At 48.0% G+C, this 17630-nt stretch overlaps 1 protein-coding gene, 1 long non-coding RNA gene and 2 other non-coding genes across 4 annotated transcripts in view; 3 read left to right on the top strand and 1 right to left on the bottom strand.

Moving 5' to 3' along the window:
- Nucleotides 1-4: 4 nt before the first annotated feature.
- LOC103317295 lies at nt 5-5558 on the top strand. Its single transcript, XR_004226510.1, has 6 exons — nt 5-321; nt 1141-1310; nt 1389-1473; nt 1580-1690; nt 1837-4041; nt 4128-5558. It is a non-coding gene; the product is annotated as an uncharacterized LOC103317295 (long non-coding RNA).
- Nucleotides 625-716, top strand: TRNAI-UAU. Its single transcript is given in 2 exon segments — nt 625-662; nt 681-716. It is a non-coding gene; the product is annotated as a tRNA-Ile (tRNA).
- Nucleotides 1906-1998, top strand: TRNAI-UAU. The gene is given in 2 exon segments: nt 1906-1943; nt 1963-1998. It is a non-coding gene; the product is annotated as a tRNA-Ile (tRNA).
- LOC100114753 overlaps nt 5467-17630 on the bottom strand; it is a 26527-nt gene continuing 14363 nt past the window's right edge. Inside the window, exons 2-8 of the mRNA XM_016990432.3 lie at nt 15254-16351; nt 14965-15162; nt 14555-14884; nt 12581-13121; nt 12169-12482; nt 10406-10785; nt 5467-10259 (exon numbers count right to left, since the gene is read on the bottom strand). Of these exons, the coding sequence (XP_016845921.1) occupies nt 10160-10259; nt 10406-10785; nt 12169-12482; nt 12581-13121; nt 14555-14884; nt 14965-15162; nt 15254-16351 (2961 nt within the window). The 3' untranslated portion in view covers nt 5467-10159. The remainder of the gene's footprint in view (nt 10260-10405; nt 10786-12168; nt 12483-12580; nt 13122-14554; nt 14885-14964; nt 15163-15253; nt 16352-17630) is intronic.

Raw genomic sequence — 17630 nt, 5'->3', positions numbered from 1 at the left:
GAAATATTTATAATTCGTCCGATTACGCGGACGTTTTCTTCTTTATCGACGGAACACATGCTTACCAACGTAGGATATCCAATCGACGAGATTACATTTTTTTGGAAATGTACTAGATTATACGTGGAATATTACGCCCGTTATTCATCATTAATACGTAGAAAAGCAAAGGAATAAACCGATCATTGTAACGGTTGATGTAATTCTGCGAATGCGTCAAGTTGGCACAAGTAGCAATTGACGCTCTGTACACCGCGAGCGCCATTCTCTGTCCGACCAGCCGTTGGTGAGGAGCATCTCTGGGATGCGCGACAAAAAAGCGTGAGTTTTCTCAATTTTTCAAAAACGTTTCACTTCTCAAATCCCTCAAATCACTTTCCTGCATCGCACACGATCCTAAGCAAAAGTCAGATCGCGAGAAGTCCCTCGATAACCGGCAAAAACGAGGCATCAACGCTCGCTCCCGCGTGAAATCCTTTGTCTCGATCGTCCCTAGGTCAGAGATCTCGGAAAAATCGCGAAACCGGCAAAACGACAGGCCGTTCGTTATCGGCAAGACGCGTCGCCGTGACACAAATTCGACGACAGCCTTCTGGGGCACATTTCTGGCCTTATTCCCCAAGAGCTCCAGTGGCGCAATTGGTTAGCGCACGGTACTTATAAGACAGTGTTCGTGAGCAATGCCGGGGTTGTGAGTTCGAGCCTCACCTGGAGCATTTTTTTTACAACGGGTTTTTTTGAGCGACTTTTTCCCCGGGAAACGCCGCGGCGTATCGCGTCGGTGCACCTTGACTTCCAGGAATTCGAGGCTGTTCGTATATATGTATATGCAAGTCTGTAAGCGATGCAACGTTGCGGGAGAGACGAGACGTTTGGGATGTGAGCTATATATAGATGTATAATGTATATGGGGAAACGGTTACGATGTTGCGGGAGGGATTAGACCTTGTTGATGGTTGACTCTCAGTTTTGTTGTTTTCGAGGTTAATCTGGACGGATGTGCATTGTTTGTAAATATACCGGCTCTTTTGTTAAGCTTTCGTCTACTTAGATCTTTATGCTAGTCTGTTACTTTTTACGCGATTCTTTTTAAATTTTGTTGCGATTGGTATACTGATGTAAATGTGAGCTTTTTCACAGGTTTTGCTGTAGTTGCAGAGGGAACAGTTCTGCTGTGTCGTTTGATTTGTACAGCATTTGCAGAACGGGAAAGTTAGCAGAAATGCAACCTAGTTGAAACAGCAACGGAACGATTCGTTACTAGCATATGCCGACGTCACAATTTTCTGGAATTTTATCAAAAAATCGTGGTAAAAATTTAGTGCAGTTACAGTTACTTTTTATTTTTGGCCTCTGACAAAAATCTAATCGAATTTTATTTGCTCTAGGAAAACTAAACGAGTGGAATGTCCGAAATCAAATACTCGCCAGGATTCCGGAAATTTTTTATCCGCTCATCGATTCGCTTCAATGGTCAGTTCATATACTTTGCATATTGTACAGATCGCAATTAATTTGAAGAGCCAAACAAAATTTTAAAAAATGGATTTTTTTATCAAAATAAAATTTTGCATTTCAGCTGGACATAAAAATCGTCGAAATGGGAACTCTTCAGTGTTTCGAGAGTTCTTAATTTTTTTTTACTCCAATGCCGGAATAAGTTAGCAAATACTTTATTGTTACAAATTAGGTATGATATATCATTCATCATAAATATTTTAAAGCATAATATTTGATAATAGAATGATAGACATGATGACTTTGATAATACTATTCCACACTCGGCTTGACTGCTGAACTGATAAGACTTACTGAAGTGAATATTCTGAATTCTAGGTCGATAAACACCAGACGCAATATGGAAATCCCGAGCGCTCTCCAGAATTTCGGCGCGATTTTCCACTTGCTCCAGTGGCGCAATTGGTTAGCGCACGGTACTTATAAGACAGTGTTACGTGAGCAATGCCGGGGTTGTGAGTTCGAGCCTCACCTGGAGCATTTTTTTTACCGCCTTACCCGGCCCCTATACGATATCAAGTCTTCGACAATCTACGATATTTTTTTCCTCTTCGCCTGCATCTAAAGGTCAGTTTTTTAAAGTTTTTACGATTTTGCGAAAGCACCTTGACGAGTATTTACATGTAATAGAGAAAAACCGACATAGCAAGAATAGAGCTGAAAGAGCTCTTCAGCCTGCAAGCGACAGAGAGCCGTTATTTACAGGGCGCGAGATAGTGCACCAGTTGCTGCGCTGCACCGGCACCTCCCTTTCGGCTGAACGCGCGCCGATGCCGTGTGCAGGAATCCGCGTAATGGAAAATGCAATAAAAGGTCTTTCGCACGGCTTTGCAGTATAGTGTGTACCGGGGGGCTACATAGCTTATGAAATTATTGACTCTGTTTGCCGCCGCAGTGCAGAATGGAGGGAGAGAGAGCGCTTGTCAGTTGCAGGCGAGAGGCTGCAATGTGCCGCCCAACAGCTCGTTGATTGTGATGAAGCGAGAGCAAAGAGAAAAAAATCAAAGCGAGAGAATTCAAGCTTGGTGTAAAGTTTATACAGACCACTTTATACCCTTTCTCGCTGTTTACGCTTACATCGATTACGCAACTCCCGCAACTTAAGGTAAAAGTTCTTATCCAAGAGGCTTCAGCTGCTTCATGAATATTCGAGCCCGCGCGATATTATTGAGCTTGTTTGCAAGCGCGCCGCGGCGAGGCTTGTAATTTTCAGGACGCAAACAGCATCAGCCAGTCGGGGGTAAACGGCTCGCCTACACCGCGACTCACGCATTGTAAGTGTGTTAAAGCCCGCGGTGGAGCCTGTTTTATTTTGTATCCGCTTTTGCTCTCGTGTTTGTTTGTAAACTCTGCCGCTACTGCCACGCCGCATGGTCCTTCTGCGCCTGGCAGTTTGTATTATCTCTCTCTCATGCTTCCGTTTCATTTTGATTTTCAGTTTCTTTGATGGACTTCGCGTCGGAGTGACGAGGTTTTCGCGCCAGAGTTAAATCACAAAGGTAAATTGGTTCGCGCCGAGAGGAGGTGCTGATGAAGTCATGGCGAGTAATTGCGAGTTTTTAATCGATTCTCCTACTCTGCCGCCTCTGCCTACTCAATCAAGCCACTTTTTCACGGCGATATAAAAAACAGAGTCTATTATATGGGTGCACTCTGGCGAGATAAATTTTAACACCGATATCGCATCAGATCTGCATGCGCGCGCGAAATCCTGAAACAGTATACAGCTAGGCTGCACTCGGCGAAATTAATTATACAGGGCGCGAACGCGAAAACTCTCTCTCTCCGCGGTGGGCCCAGCGTGTTTGTTCGACGATAATTAGCCCCCGGGACGAGACGCCTGCGCGTACGGCTTCTCTCTCATGCAGACGCATATAGCCGCTGTAGAGCATCAGGCCTTTAATTTTTATTAGCCCCAGCCTCGCGCGCCAGTTTCGCGGTTATGCACTCTGGTCCTTTTATTTTTTGGCCAGCAGAGCAGAGTGAGCTTTGTTCGAGTGGTAAATTACGCCTCGCTCGACTGGAGTTCGCTACTTGTTTTATGAGCAGCGCTGCGTGAGCGCTTTTTCTTTGAGGGAATTCGCTCGCTGCGTGCGCTCTGGGTTATATACGTATGCTCCCTGCTTTAATGGATACACACAGTGCGCTATCTCGCGCTCTTTTATTCAGGGCTGTAAAATATTTTTTTAGTCGGAGCTTTTTGTTTGTCTCTCCACTGCAAACTTTGTTCGGCACGGAGGTCGCAGTAGTCGTTGGATTTGAAAATTTTAAAAACCACCGCGTCTTTTTCATGCCCCGAGAGGGCCTCTGCCCTTTTTTTCTACTCGTCGAAAATTTCGTAGCCTAGTCTCTCTCACTCGCTCTCTCTCTCTCTCTCTCTCTCTTGGAAACTCGTACAGGATTTTACGATTGTTTGGCTGCTGAATGGACAAGGATTAAAAACCATTGCCGACGTCGCAAGAGCTTGTACAAGCTCGAGCTTGAAACAATAGCTCCGAGCGAGTAGCGCGACTTAAATGAAAGGTAAGCACGTCGAAATCCTCGGCGTTCTTTTCGTCGTTGAAGTGTGCTTGGAATTAATGAAAACTTGACGGAAATTCTTCTTTCAGAATATCCCAACTAAACGACTGCACATCGTCACAAAGCCCATCAGCAGCATATTATACACGACGAGAGGAGTCGCGCTTATAACAAGGCGCATAGCAGCAGCAGCAGCAGCAATTCCTCTGAAAATTAAAGGACGTAATGCCGCACTGATCCTCACAGCTGCGCGTGCACCACATATACATATACATCATACACCGCACGGCAATCCGCTAACAAACCGCAATTCTCAGCTGCTCGGACAGCGTAAAATATACAGCAACGCGCGTATAATAAAGCAAAAGCTCGGCGCTGTATGTATCAGCAGCAGCAGCAGCAGCAGCAGCTGGACGCTGCGCGCTCTCTCGCGTCCCAGTAATTTGCTGACCTACATGCTCGCGCTCTCGTGATGCGTTGAAAGAGCCGCCGACGCCATCGTGCCCTACACTCCATATATACTACTCTCCTCGCGCTGCGTGAACTTTTTTTCGCGGGATTGAAGGCAACGCGTTGCGTGCGTCTGCCCATTGTGTGCGCGGGCTTTGAAATGTCCGGAAAGGGATGATGCCGGAGGATTTTAATTAAGCCGCGAGGATGATTCGATGGATGCATCGAGAGGGTGAAAAGAGAGGTTGATTTATTTACACGAAGGGAATCCGTTTCGCCAGTGGAATCAGTCGTGTATATATATATAGTAGCTGCGCCAAGCCCGAGTAGCCGTGAAAAGAAAACAGTTTTGCACTGGACTCTTCACCACTGCTTGAGCTTTCGAGTTCTGTATAGGCTTCGGTTGCGGCTAGCGAAGATAGGTGGCGCATAAGCACTTTTTTATTTCCTTCAGTGTAATCGTGTGCAGAATTCTATATATAGTAGTCTATGACAAAATGGAATAATTGAGCCTAAATAAGCCTCTCATACTATAACTGCCTGAGCTTCGCTAACGAGCGCCGTTCCTTTGTGGTCTGCTCGTAAGAATTATAACCAGACATGTTTTCATAAATTTGAAAAATCATGGAGCCACAGAGTCTACTCTTATACAAAAGCTCTTCTCTCAAGGCGAGCTTCGAGCTCGGTTGTAAATCTGGAGCTCCTAATCGCTGGCTGTGCCTGGGAAAAACGCTCTGGATACTACGGGAGAATTGTTAGAGTGGATCTATGGTTCCCGCGAGAGGCGACGAAATAGTATAGTTTGCGAAAACACACGTCTTGGAGCAGGCGCTCTTATCGTTCGTTATCGCGGCTCTTATTTTAAATCGAGAATCATGGCAATGCTTTAGCTACAAGAGATCACCTTACTTACCATTTTCGAATAATAGAGTTATACCGGGAAATTATACGGGGATGAATGATTTCGAGTCATGCTGGTTAATTTGTATGGATTTTATTATAATTCATCATATTAAATAATAAGTATTAAAAAGATGTCATGAGCAATGATAATAAATTTGTAATATACAACAATAATAAAATCGCCTCTTTCTCTCTCGAACAACAAATGATCATCACTCATTCGCTCGCGTTTTTCGTAACAATGAAATGCGCAAAAATCCGAGATCGACATCTCTCGTGTCTTATGTCTCTTGTATACAGAAACGCAAGGCGGAGCACAATAGACGAAAGTTCATAATAAAATCGCGTAACATATTCCAACATACCTGCGAAACAAATGCGCTCTTGCAATCTCGCTCTCCCCGGGCTAAAATTTTCAAGGCCCCGTCATCGTACTCTCATACAAAGTATCTCTCTACCATCCGTTTGTTTGCTCGTATCTCGTTCTCTCTTTTGCTTACCTACAAAACTACGGTTGAGTGGAGGCAAATTGATTGCGGTGAAACACTAGTGGTGCATTCGTACAAAGTGACCTGCGGTGCGCTTTTTTTTGTATCATTTTCTATTCATTTTTTTTACTTATATTTATATTCGTGTATGTTTTACTCCCGTATGCTTCCTATCTCTCTTTTTTCCACCTTTACCTTTTTAATCGCTCCACGTGTTTTGCATTCCCGGCGACGCGCTGCGCACTGAAACTCGAGTGCCCTCGAAATGTTGCAGCTCCCAGCTCTGTCCGTGTGTTGTAGGTCGGAAAGAGCGTATATCTGTCCATACGGGCGAAAAAATTTACGTACGCGAATGTGGCTGCGATTCTGTCGACGAAACTGAAATTTGTATATGTTATCTAAATCGAAGACGCGACGACGGTTGAGATTGATCAACGTATCTCGCAACCCCGTGCTCGCTCGAATGCTTATATGCGTTGTATGTATAAATGAAAAATAAAAATCCTGTGATACAAACGATCGACTAACATATTATACATATTACATGTATTCAATTCGTTCTTATCGTACGTATACGTGAGTGATTCGTAGAGTGAGCTTTTAGCGAAAGAGCTCGGGTCGTGCGGCTTTAGAAACTGTGACGTTTCAAAATGAAAGGAATTCGTCCGCTCTCTTGAGTATAAAAAATGAGCTATATCCTGTTAACCTGCTGTGTATACGTGTGTTGTGGGTGCGTATGTTTAAACGACGCGTTTAAGTAACGACTTGTCCTCATACATGCATACGAGCTTTTTAAAAAATATCGAACGCAACGAACACACTGTAGTTTATGTCACGAGTTTACAACGTAATTACTCTAATCCATGTATAACACGTATTGCTTTGACAATTTAACGAGAAAGTTCGTCGGTAAATCTCATATATATACGTTCTCTCTCTGTGTGAAAGTTCATCGCCGCGCTCTCAGTCAATTCCTTGTGTCTGTTATGTTTGCTTGTTTTCTGCCGCTTGATTAAAATCATTTGCGTCCGATGTTTCGCGACTACTATACGTGTTGTATATATACCGTGATGCGTTGGTAAAACAACGCCGCGCCCGTTTAATTCGTGAAATATACCGTGAAATGCTATTTACACGTGGACAATGAAAATGTATTAAATGGCTGCAGGACGCGCACGAGCCGTGAATTATCGCTCAAACACCGTAGAGACGGGATAAATCATCGAAACGACGTGTATGTACGATGTGTGTATGCCTATGTTTCGGAAAGTCAAGCCGAAACGATACGATAAATACCGTCTGGAACAAACCCACGCAGGAGCCACTTTTCTCGCTCATATCAACGTCCTTATTGCGATAAAATGTTGTAATCTCTTGGTAATCACGTATAAGTCGTTCGGCACATCGCGACTCGAGACTCGCGATTTGTCGTACGAGCTGTATATACAATAGAATATATATTTATATCTACATATATCTCTACGAAAATCTGACTCTCTCTCTCTTTCGCTCTCGTGTCGTCTCGTCAAACATTAAATATAATATCTACTTATGTAATTTTTCTTTTACACGCGCTCTCGCATCTTACTTTCTTTCTTTATTCTCACGGCAATTTGATTCTCGCGCCTATTTTCTCTCTCACTCGCACGTCTGCTGTCTCTTGCGCTACATATGCGGGAAAATATAATGAGGAATGGAACGCTTTTATAAGATGTGTACTTGTTCGCACTTTCTTTAGACTTCTCCTATCTCGATTACCTATTTAATGCTTAAGATTAAGTAATTTAGTGTCTTTCTTTCGTTTGTTTGTTTGTTTGTTTATCTTTTATACCTCGACGTTTAAAGTGTCATTTAGATTCTAAAGTTTACGATTAAGTATTTATAATAATGAGCGAAAATCCGGTTCATAGCTTCTCCATCCACAAATAAGTAGACATGTGGATGATAGGAGCGAAAAACCGAAAGATCGGTTTTAGTTTAATGTGTGAAGTTCGTGGTTAATTTGGATACCATATTTTTATCTCTGAGCCTGCTGCCTCTTGATATTAGAGTCGCGAGGAATGAGTCTATCGCTTACACGCTACTATACTCGTTTGGATTCGACGATGTCGTTTTTATAACTCGTCTCGGCGGCATAAAAAAAAGTTTGATGAGGAGCAATCTTTAAAGCGGCAGTCGTCGATTGGCACACGTCCACTTACACTCGTTTTATTTTTATTTTTATTTTATGTATATTATGTTAAGGCATTGACACTCGGGCTAGGGTCAATGGATTATGCGTCTCTCGCTCTATGTCATATTGAATCGTTCAAATGAAATCGAGTTACTGTATAACTATATATTCAATATTTTGTATAGACGAGCAAGTTTTCTTTATCTTTTGTTAATTGTGTAGGTAATAATGGAATGGTAGACTTTAAGTTTATAATGTATAAGGCGTACACTAGGCGGGATTTACTTTTTGGTTAATTTCAAGTGTACACGTCAAACAAGGCAATGACAGATCAAAGTATCGAACTTAGTTTAATACGAGGATTCCACTTGTTTGTGGTTGTCGAGGTATAGTCTCGCGTGGAAGTCGGCAGTTAATGATGACGATCACCTATGACCACACAAACAGGTGGAATACTCCGACAAAGGAAATTTAAAACTCGATCGACGATAATTCTTCCGTCCCGCGTATAACCCCTATTTTACACACTATTATATTAATTATACTTTTAGAAGATTTCTTCGTTAGATCTATCGTGTACAGTTTTCTTTATCTCAAAAAGGATAAACCTGTGCGTACGACCGCGATGCAGCCGGGACAGAACACAATACCTATAACGAAAAAAAAAGGACTGGATGTGTCTACTGAACGCTTAGAAGAGGAGCTTCAACCCGTTTTAAGTTTTTTTCATCGTTATTTGTTTGTGTTTATATTTTTTTTTTATGTTTGTGTTTGTTCACAGCCAAGACCAACGCGTATCCTCTCCGCCGTTATGCCGTTCTTTAAATTTCTCTCTATACTTTCCTCGGCTTCCGTTTGATTGTTTCTTTGGTTTCTTTTTTATTCAGTTTTTCTTCATATAACCGTGACTCGAATATACACTTTGCAAACGTCCACATCGCTCTCGCCCATTCTTCGTCCGCTCAACGAAAGAACGATATTTTCTACTCATGTCGCTGGAAAATATAAAAGTCTGTGCACACGGGGAACAATACAGTGCTTTTGTACAAAGTTTTGTAAAACCCTCTACTTATACTTATGGGGGGCGACGAAAGATAAAGCGACAGTGATTCTGACTTCGTTTAGTTTGTATATACCTAGATGAAAAAATTGGCACGAGTTTCTTTTTTAGATAAAATTGTAAAAACACAACGAAAAGTAAAATCTACCTCATTTATAATCAACGATTATTGCTAATAAGTACCTAATTTATGTATAGCGTCTAGCCGTAATAATACTATCTTCTTATCACATAAGTCGTAAAATTAACTTGTCACACTAAAGAATATGTATAGAACGACAGCCAGAGCCGCGTCTATTAGTATAACGCATGAACACAAAAAACCTCCCGCTCGTTATAAAAATCCTCGAATAATTAGCCTGTCGCTTTACGATTCTTCGTACCGTCGCGTATACGCTGTAAAAAATTGCCCGCATAACAAGACTATAATTCTTTACAGCGCACACCTGCACACTCATTAAAGATTATCACGCACTACGTGTCTATTATATATATTTATCATAGTTAAGGTGTGTGTGTGTGTGTGTGTGCGTGTCTCTGTGACTTTGACATAGTGAATAGAACCTGTCCTACCTGCCGCTCTCGAGTCTCTTGTGACGTCGTCCGCACTGTGCGTGCAGTGTACGTGAGTACATTGTATACACGAGATCTGTCTTTCCAATATAACTGTTAACATCGTTAAATTTGTATATTTAGATATCGTCATCGTGACGATCGGAGTGTAAAGCACTAAACTTCGGACTCCTCGGACTCGTCGACTGGCAGGACCTGCACGTCGTGGATCTCGTTGTCCCGCTCGACGTAGGAGACGGCAACGCAGCGGAACACGACCTTGACCGTTGGTATAACGATTACTGGACGGCGATCATCCGCAGTAGGACGACGCGGCGCTATCTCGCCAGCAGAACTGCTGCAGCTCGGAATCACAGCAACGGCAGTTGTCGGTGTAGTTGGAGCAGTGGTTATGGCAGCGCTCGTTGGGGTTTGCTGCTAGACGGTAGTCTCCCGGTCGACGTGGATGTACTCCACGAAGCCGGGAGGCTGCTGTCAGGAGGCTGCGCCAAGCAGGGTTTCTTCTGTCGGAGCTCGCCGAGGCTTCTTCGACGTCGTGCCGCTGTACGCCAGCCGCTTCGCTCGGGCCTTCGACCTGAAGACGAGAGAAACAGAGAGGATGGGGAGGTTGTGAGAGAAAATGTATAGAAAATTGTCTCAGCGTCCTAGGATTTTTCAAATGTCACCGTAAGCTGAGATATTTTTATTTTTCAGAGCATGGCTCTTGACACGTGGACTCACCTGCTGACGAGGGTAGCGAGCAAACAAGCAAAGGCAGTGACGATACCAGTGCCAGCGGCAAGGACGAGCCACATAGCCGAGGGCAGGAGGCCGAGGAGTCTGGCGCCGCTGCCGCAATCGGACTCGTCGTGTCCCGAGGGGCAGTGGACACGACCGTCACACCAGAGACTGGCGGCGATGCAGGCCTTGATCTCCGGACACTTGTAGGGACAGTCGCGGCTTAGGCTGCCGTTCTCCGGAAGCTCCGGCTGCAACCGCAGTTGACTGCGCAGAGCTTCGCGACTCTTCGAGATCTCCAACCAGGAAGCTGCTGCTTCGCCCGGCTCGCGGGCCACAAAATCTAGGAGGAGGGCTGGAGAGCGCGGCGGACCCGGGAAGCCCTGGGAACAGAAATTCAGAGGGCACTGGCTTTTAATATCAGCGAGTTTCATCGATTTCTTTTTTTATATGCGAAGCTGCTGATTGAAAATTTCATTACACGAATTTCATCCTTTAATCCGCGCAAATGAATCAGGTATTAATCGCAATTCGTTATCCAGCGATTGAACCATAGATGGAATGTGAAGCGCAACAAATTATCGATTTCCAATAACACGTAACGTATTTTTTTCCCTTCGTGTAACAATACCATACAGCAATACAAATTTTTTCTCCTTCCAGCAGTTGGCGTCCATTCTGGCAAGAGTTTCTCCTCGATCGAGGAACAGATTATCTGGCAGAAATAAGCCCCGCACAATTCGGAAAAACTTATATCAGAGGAGAATTGATGCTGCTCAAAATACACGTCGATCGGCCGCCGCAATATAATACGCAGAAAAGCTCTCGATCGTTGCACCAATGGACAAGCGGGCTTTGTGAAAATCCGCACAATGGCATGGTATATCTATATGCGTCGGGACAGCGCTGCAGGGCGCTGCGTCTCTTTCCCTCTCGCGAAGAAGAAACGCCCGGCCGCAAAGCCAACTCGGCAAAGTTCTCGCCGTTTCTCCTTTTTTGCGCTGCGCATATATATCTACGTATACGTAGGCAGACTCGCAAATCCCCGACGAAACGGAAAAGAGCTCGGACTTGTCCGTTCTTGTGAGAGGAGTATAGAGAAAGGGAGGACCCGCGGGGGGAAGAGCGAGCGAGAGAGTCGACTGGACGTTGTTTGCCTGCGCGAGTTCAAGTGCAACGAGGGAGAGAAGAGGCAGAGTACGAGCCAGCCTGGATTGCAGCCGCTGCGGACTTTTGCCTATAGTGCTATATGTGATATGTATATATACGTTAGCGGGCGAGCTGCTTTGCGCTGCAGCGTCGAGAGATTTGTGTGCCGACGCGCTGCTGGAAGGACATGGATTTTCGGGGATTTCGCGACCGATATGTCTTTTTACTTTCGCCCCAGCGAGTAATGCGAAATATTTGCCGGCGAAACAATTTATTTCACTTCCGGCCGTATAGTTTTACGCGGTTTATGTATGTATACGTATAAAACACACGTGAATAGATTTGTACAAACTGCTGTCGCGCAAGAGAGTATAGTGCGCAGTTGCCCGTCGAGTGTGTGTACCTAGCCCTGAACTTTAATTTGCTCTGAAAACTTGCGTCAAGAGTCGCCGGAGCGTTTCTCGCAAGCGCAACGTCTTGTCGCTAATTGTCGGCTGTGAGCCCGCGGAAGGGAAACACGGCTCTTTGAATTTGCATGCTTTTTGAGCTCGATATAACGCCGCATTCGTATTCCGAGGCGTGTGCCTGGAAATAAAGGAGTATGCTTGTACACTCACGAGTCCTCGATCGTCGCTGCCGAGCCATTCCTCGGAGAAGATGTGGAAGGCGGTGTTCGGAGTTCCCGGATTGGCCGGACAGAGGACTTTGTTGAGTCGAGGTGGCCAGCCCGAGTAGAGGAGTAGTCTGTTCGAAGTTGGACACTTGACGACTTCTGCCGGCTCCGTCACCGGAGCTGGTTCCAGCGGCAAGGCCCAGCCCCAAGTCAGCATGAAGAGCGAACGATTGTCACGAGCTTCGACCAGCCAAGGCAGCCCCTCGCAGTAGATGTCCGGTCGGGAGAGCGGGGGCGAGACGAATCGTAACTCGCCACCTGTTTTCATTTTTCAATCGAAGAATATACCATGATTATCTCTATTTATTTAATACCAACAAATTCGTTTATCGATGCGTAGGAAAGTCAAGGCTCACCTTCGCCACGGACCCTCTGCTTTCTGGGACACTCCGGCGCTCTGACCAGCTCGAAGGTCGCGTTGAAGAACAAGCTCTCGAAGTCCTCGTCCGGCGTCATCCTATCCACGTAGAACGTGATCTCGATGGCTCTCCCGGAGGTAATGTGCGTCAGCGGAAGCAACGAAGAAGTGTTGTCGCACAGACACGCCCTCGAAAGCCTGACATCTTTCCAAGGCGCCTCGAACACCGTCAACCTGGCCACTCTACTTCCGGGCTCGTGGATACACCTGGGCCGTCCAGAATGCGGATCGGGCTCGCTACCGCAGCTCGTCGCTTCGCCGAGGCTGACGTTGTGCACGGTTAGCTTAACCCTCTCACCGGCGGCCGCCTCGATGCGGTAACGACAGTCGAGGAGCCGAGCACCGCCCCGGCCGAAGAGTCGCACGTCCCGGGGTGAGCTCAGTACGCCAGTCTTGACGCGGCGCCAAATGCGCGAGCAAGCACCCGAGTCGCCCCACTGCTCGCCGCCCTGCACCGTCGACACGAACTCGTAGCGGGCCTGGAAAGAGACGGAAAACGATGTTGCCGTCGATGAGTCAAGATCGTTGAACAGCGAGACGTATAACCCGCTGATTTATTTTACGACTCTGCGGCACTGCAGATATCAATGCGCGGGAGGACCTTTCAATGTATATGTACAGGGGAGTGGCTCGTGACGCGCGTTTTACTGCGCGGACCGTCGATCTGAATAACACAGTAGGCGCTGCTCGAGCCCTCCCTTTTTACCAGCTGGCTGGCTTGATTACGCTGATGAACGCACGTGACCCTTGGGCAACTGTTTGTTATACACGCGAGAGCATGCTACGCGCGTCGAGATTTTTGTTTGAATTTTAACGAGGCGCAAAGAGTTCGCGAGAAAATGTCTATATCGATTGCAGCAGCCCGACGAGGTCAGAGCCCGAGGAAACCGAGTACGAGCGAGAGAAAGCCAGCCAAGAAGTCAGTCGGGCAGCAGTGCTTCAGCGATTCTCATGCTAATGAAAAAGCTTCCGGCTGCCGAAAACATCCAAGAATCTTGTTTTCCCGCACGTTTTACTCTCTCGCTCGCACACTGCACTGATCCCGCGTATATATGTATACACGCTCTCTGCGCAATCCTTTGAGCCGAGATTAAGCGTTTCTGATCTTCTCTCGCACTCGCTCTCTCTCTCTCTCTCTCTCTCTCTCTCTCTAGCGAGCGAGTGCATTGACCTAAAAGCATCCGTGGCGATTTTCATTTTCGGCAAACTGCCAGGCGATCCCTACTCCCTTTCCGAGGGAGCTCGGAAAGACACGGCAGTGTACATCGCTTCCCTCCGATGGCTTGCCGGCTTTATAATTGACGAAATGGATTCTTGATTGGCGAACCGCGATATTAGGCAAGATAGCCGGGTTAATCGATATTGATTCAATCCGTCTAATTAATGCGGAGCTACCGCTGCTGTGCCCGTGCGGAATTTCGCGCCCGATCCTCTGCTGCAGCTTGATCGCTTCTCGAGTTTTTAATGAGTAGCCGCTTTTAACGCGTTTATGGATATCGTCCGAGTTTAGATTCGCGATATGAAATGCCCCGATGTTATTGTACTTCGCGCGAGTAGGATCAAGAATTATGAGTGCGGAATATAGTCTGAAAAAATCTGCCGTATAAGATAATGGATACACGCATCGGTGTCTGTATACGTCACGTCTGGTATCATCGAAGATTAAAAACGTCCATGCTCTCTCGTCGATTCTCCAATGCGCACCGCGAAAACAGCGGCGTACACCGATAAAAAAAAATAAAAAAAAAATCACTGCGCACTCGTAACATCCATCAATGCTCCCATTCAGCAGCCGTTACTGGTCTCGCTCCGAATACGCGCTCGGTGTTGTTCCTCAGAAATAAAAAACTAGAGCAGAGGGCAACCAACAAAAAAAAAAAAAAAAAAGCGGGAGGAAAAAGCGTATACTCACGTGAAAGTTGACGGTATTAAGGGCAGTGCCGAGTAACGCCTCCATTCGAATGGTGAGACTGGGGGCGACGGTGAGGTAGCTCTCGTCGGCGGTACAAGGCCTGGTGGTGCGCGTCGAATTCCTGAGGGCGGCGTGGGCGCATAAACGGGGCGTCTCGTCGCAGAGCACCGCTAAAGGCAGACCCGTGGCTGGAGCGCCATCCCAAAGGGTCAGCTTGACCGCGCAAGGCACCGAATAGTCCATCTGCTGTGAATGGGATTGCTGCTGGAAGTGCGGAGGCTGCTGGAGGACCGAGACGTTGCTGTTCTCGTTGATGCCACGGAGATCGCGCTGTAGGTGAGAAGAATTTCAAACTGTATTTTATCGATTATTCACTTAGCAAAATGTTTACAGATGGAAGTATAACCGACCTGAGAGTAGGAGGCGAAGTAGAGCCAGATGCGGTCTCCCACGGAGCCCTTGACGCTCCAGGTGCAGTTGGTGCCGGGCGGCAGTGCGTGCAAAGGCGCCCTCAGCACGCCGCTGCGCTTGAGCGTGCCGTTGATTAAAAAGTAGCAGCCCTGCGGCGTCTGCGCGTAGTCCAGCCCGTCCGAGTCCACGTACACCACCTGAAGCCCGAGAACGAGAGAGAGAGAAAGCGGCTGAGTACACAGAGCCGAGAGAGAAGCACACACACGCACAGTACAAGCGGCGGTATACCTGGGTCTCCAGCTCGAGTCTCAGCGAGGAGGCGCCCAGAGGCACGGCGATCGGCGAGCTGCGGAACTCCACGAGCATGGCCGGTCCCCTGGCCGTGATCCTCGGCAGCGGCCCGCCGCAGTAGATCAGGAGGATCGGGTCCTCCAGTCGGGAGCCGTCCCGCAGCACCAGCCTGTCCTTCTCCTGCGGACAGTCCTGCCAGACGCTGAGGCTGGCGTTGCTCGGACTCACGGCTCCGCCGGCCGAGCTCGACTTGACCGACATCATCGCGTGCTTGCAGGTGGGCACCTCCTTCTGCCGCAGCGTTATGAGGCAGCTGGCGTTGCGCGGATACTCGCCCGGGTAGTTCGGGCTCTGCACGCGGCAAGTCTTCTGGTAGCACTCGTAGAAGTTGCGCGAGCAGTAGGTGCCGGGCACGGGCGAGCCCCGCTCGAGCGGCGCCTCGGGGCTGCCCAGCCTCGCTCGGGCCTCCAGCCTCGAGACGAAGCGGTAGCGCAGCCGGAACTCGAAGGGCACCGAGGGAGGCGCGCTGAAGAGCCGAATCGAGGCGGTCACTGTGCTCGTCTCGCTGTAGTAACTCGCCCGGCCCTCTCCTGGTCCACACCACGAGCCGCCCGTGAACGGCCTTCCCAGCTCAGCCAGCTGCATTGAGCCTTCGGGACAGCTCGCGCTGACGTCCTCTGACTCTGGCTCGAGTCGACCGATACTAAAGGCGTCCCAAAGCAGCTGAACAAGCTCCCCATAGCCCTGGCCGCCGGCTGTGAAGGTCAAGTGGCAGAGGAACGGCAGCCGACCCTCGGCCGGCCGCGGCAAGTCCAGGCGGTAGGTGCGGCCCTCGCGGCCGTGATAGGTGCGGTTGCAGGGTGTGCAGAGAGCGGGCTCGTCGCTGCCGTCGCCGCAGTCGTCGATGCCGTTGCAGTAGGCGTCCACGGGCACGCAGTGGCCGGCCTTACAGGCGAGCTCGGCAAGCCCGCAGCTCAGAGCTCGCGTCTCGCGTCGGCCCAGCGCCAGGAGCACCAGCAGCAGACGCAGCAGTGGCATCGAGGTTAGATACCCGAGCCCGCGGCCTGCCCGCGCCCCGGCATCAGCTGCTTCCCTCTGCAAGTCAAACGAAACGACGTACGCATTAATCGACGACGATCGATTCCTTCTACCTCGCGGTTCTCGATTTATTGGCCTGATCGATTCTGACGCGGCAGCGGTTATTGCCCGATCGCAGGTACGACGGATGCGCTATTTACGCGAGCCTGCTGGCCTGGTTTCCGAGACGTCTATGCGCGGACGTATACGCGCTCGGATCCTCGGATGTTTATTCATCGCGCAGATCTCTCTCGACGATTTGCCAAACTTTCCTCGAGCAGCTCTCGCATAATGAGATTCTAATCAGTCGCCGAGCATAATTAAAAGCCAGGCCGTGGGAAAAGCCGTCGAAAAATTAATCTCCGCTCTCTCGGCACCTGCACAGCTCGCTAATTATTTTCGCAGCCCCGGCGAAACTTCGCCGTCAAAGTCGGCTTTGATCAACTCGTTCCAGGACTGAAAAATCCCTTCCCGATAATACACACAGTGCAGTGCGCGCACGTGTATACATCGCGTCTCCATTATCCATAGAGCAAATATCGCGCAAGCAGCTCCGGGAAACAATATGTTCCAGCTATACGGCAGCGGCGCTGCGACCTACTTGAACCGCGGCGCTCAATAGGTCAAGTCGTCAGGCAATGGCCGCCTATAATTATATCGCTGCCCCGTCAAAAGAGGGATTATAACCGAAGAGAGCCAACTTGATGGAAACTCGCGCGCGCTGCCGCGAAAAATCGAAACTTTGTACGAGCAAGTTTGCTCTCCCGCGCTGTCGATGTGCCACGAGAGAGAGAGAGAGAGAGAGAGAGAAATTCGATTCGTCGGAGGGAATTTTCCCCCGCTGCTTTTGTTCCCGAAAGTTGCGCGCGAGCTTATGGTTTTCGCTGTATACGTTCGACGTTCCTGCGCGTCCACAGGGACTCTCGGATGATGGAAGGTGTACGCGCGTTGTGTTTTCGTGCTTACCACTGCGAAACTCTCTCTGGCGGCGTGTTCGACACACACGTTTCGTGAAAACGTTGTTATTCCGCAGTCGACTAATATTCGAAAAAGAAGCGCAGCTGTTATCAAACTCAAAGGAAGCCATTAAAATTCGCGTACACACACACACACGAAATTCCGCAGCATCGAAAACACAGCGGCGCATGCAAATTTATGTTAAAACGCCGGGGCGCAGCTCGTGCCTCGATTTTTTATCGCGCGCTGCTCACATAATACTCGCTACTGCTGCAGCAGCCGTGTTCGTTATACTTCGCGAACGCGAGTCAAAGTCTCGTGGAACAGTAAGCAATTAGCG

Source organism: Nasonia vitripennis, chromosome 1 (assembly GCF_009193385.2).
Source record: "Nasonia vitripennis strain AsymCx chromosome 1, Nvit_psr_1.1, whole genome shotgun sequence".
Taxonomy (NCBI): domain Eukaryota; kingdom Metazoa; phylum Arthropoda; class Insecta; order Hymenoptera; family Pteromalidae; genus Nasonia; species Nasonia vitripennis.
This window is presented reverse-complemented; position numbering and strand designations above follow the sequence as displayed.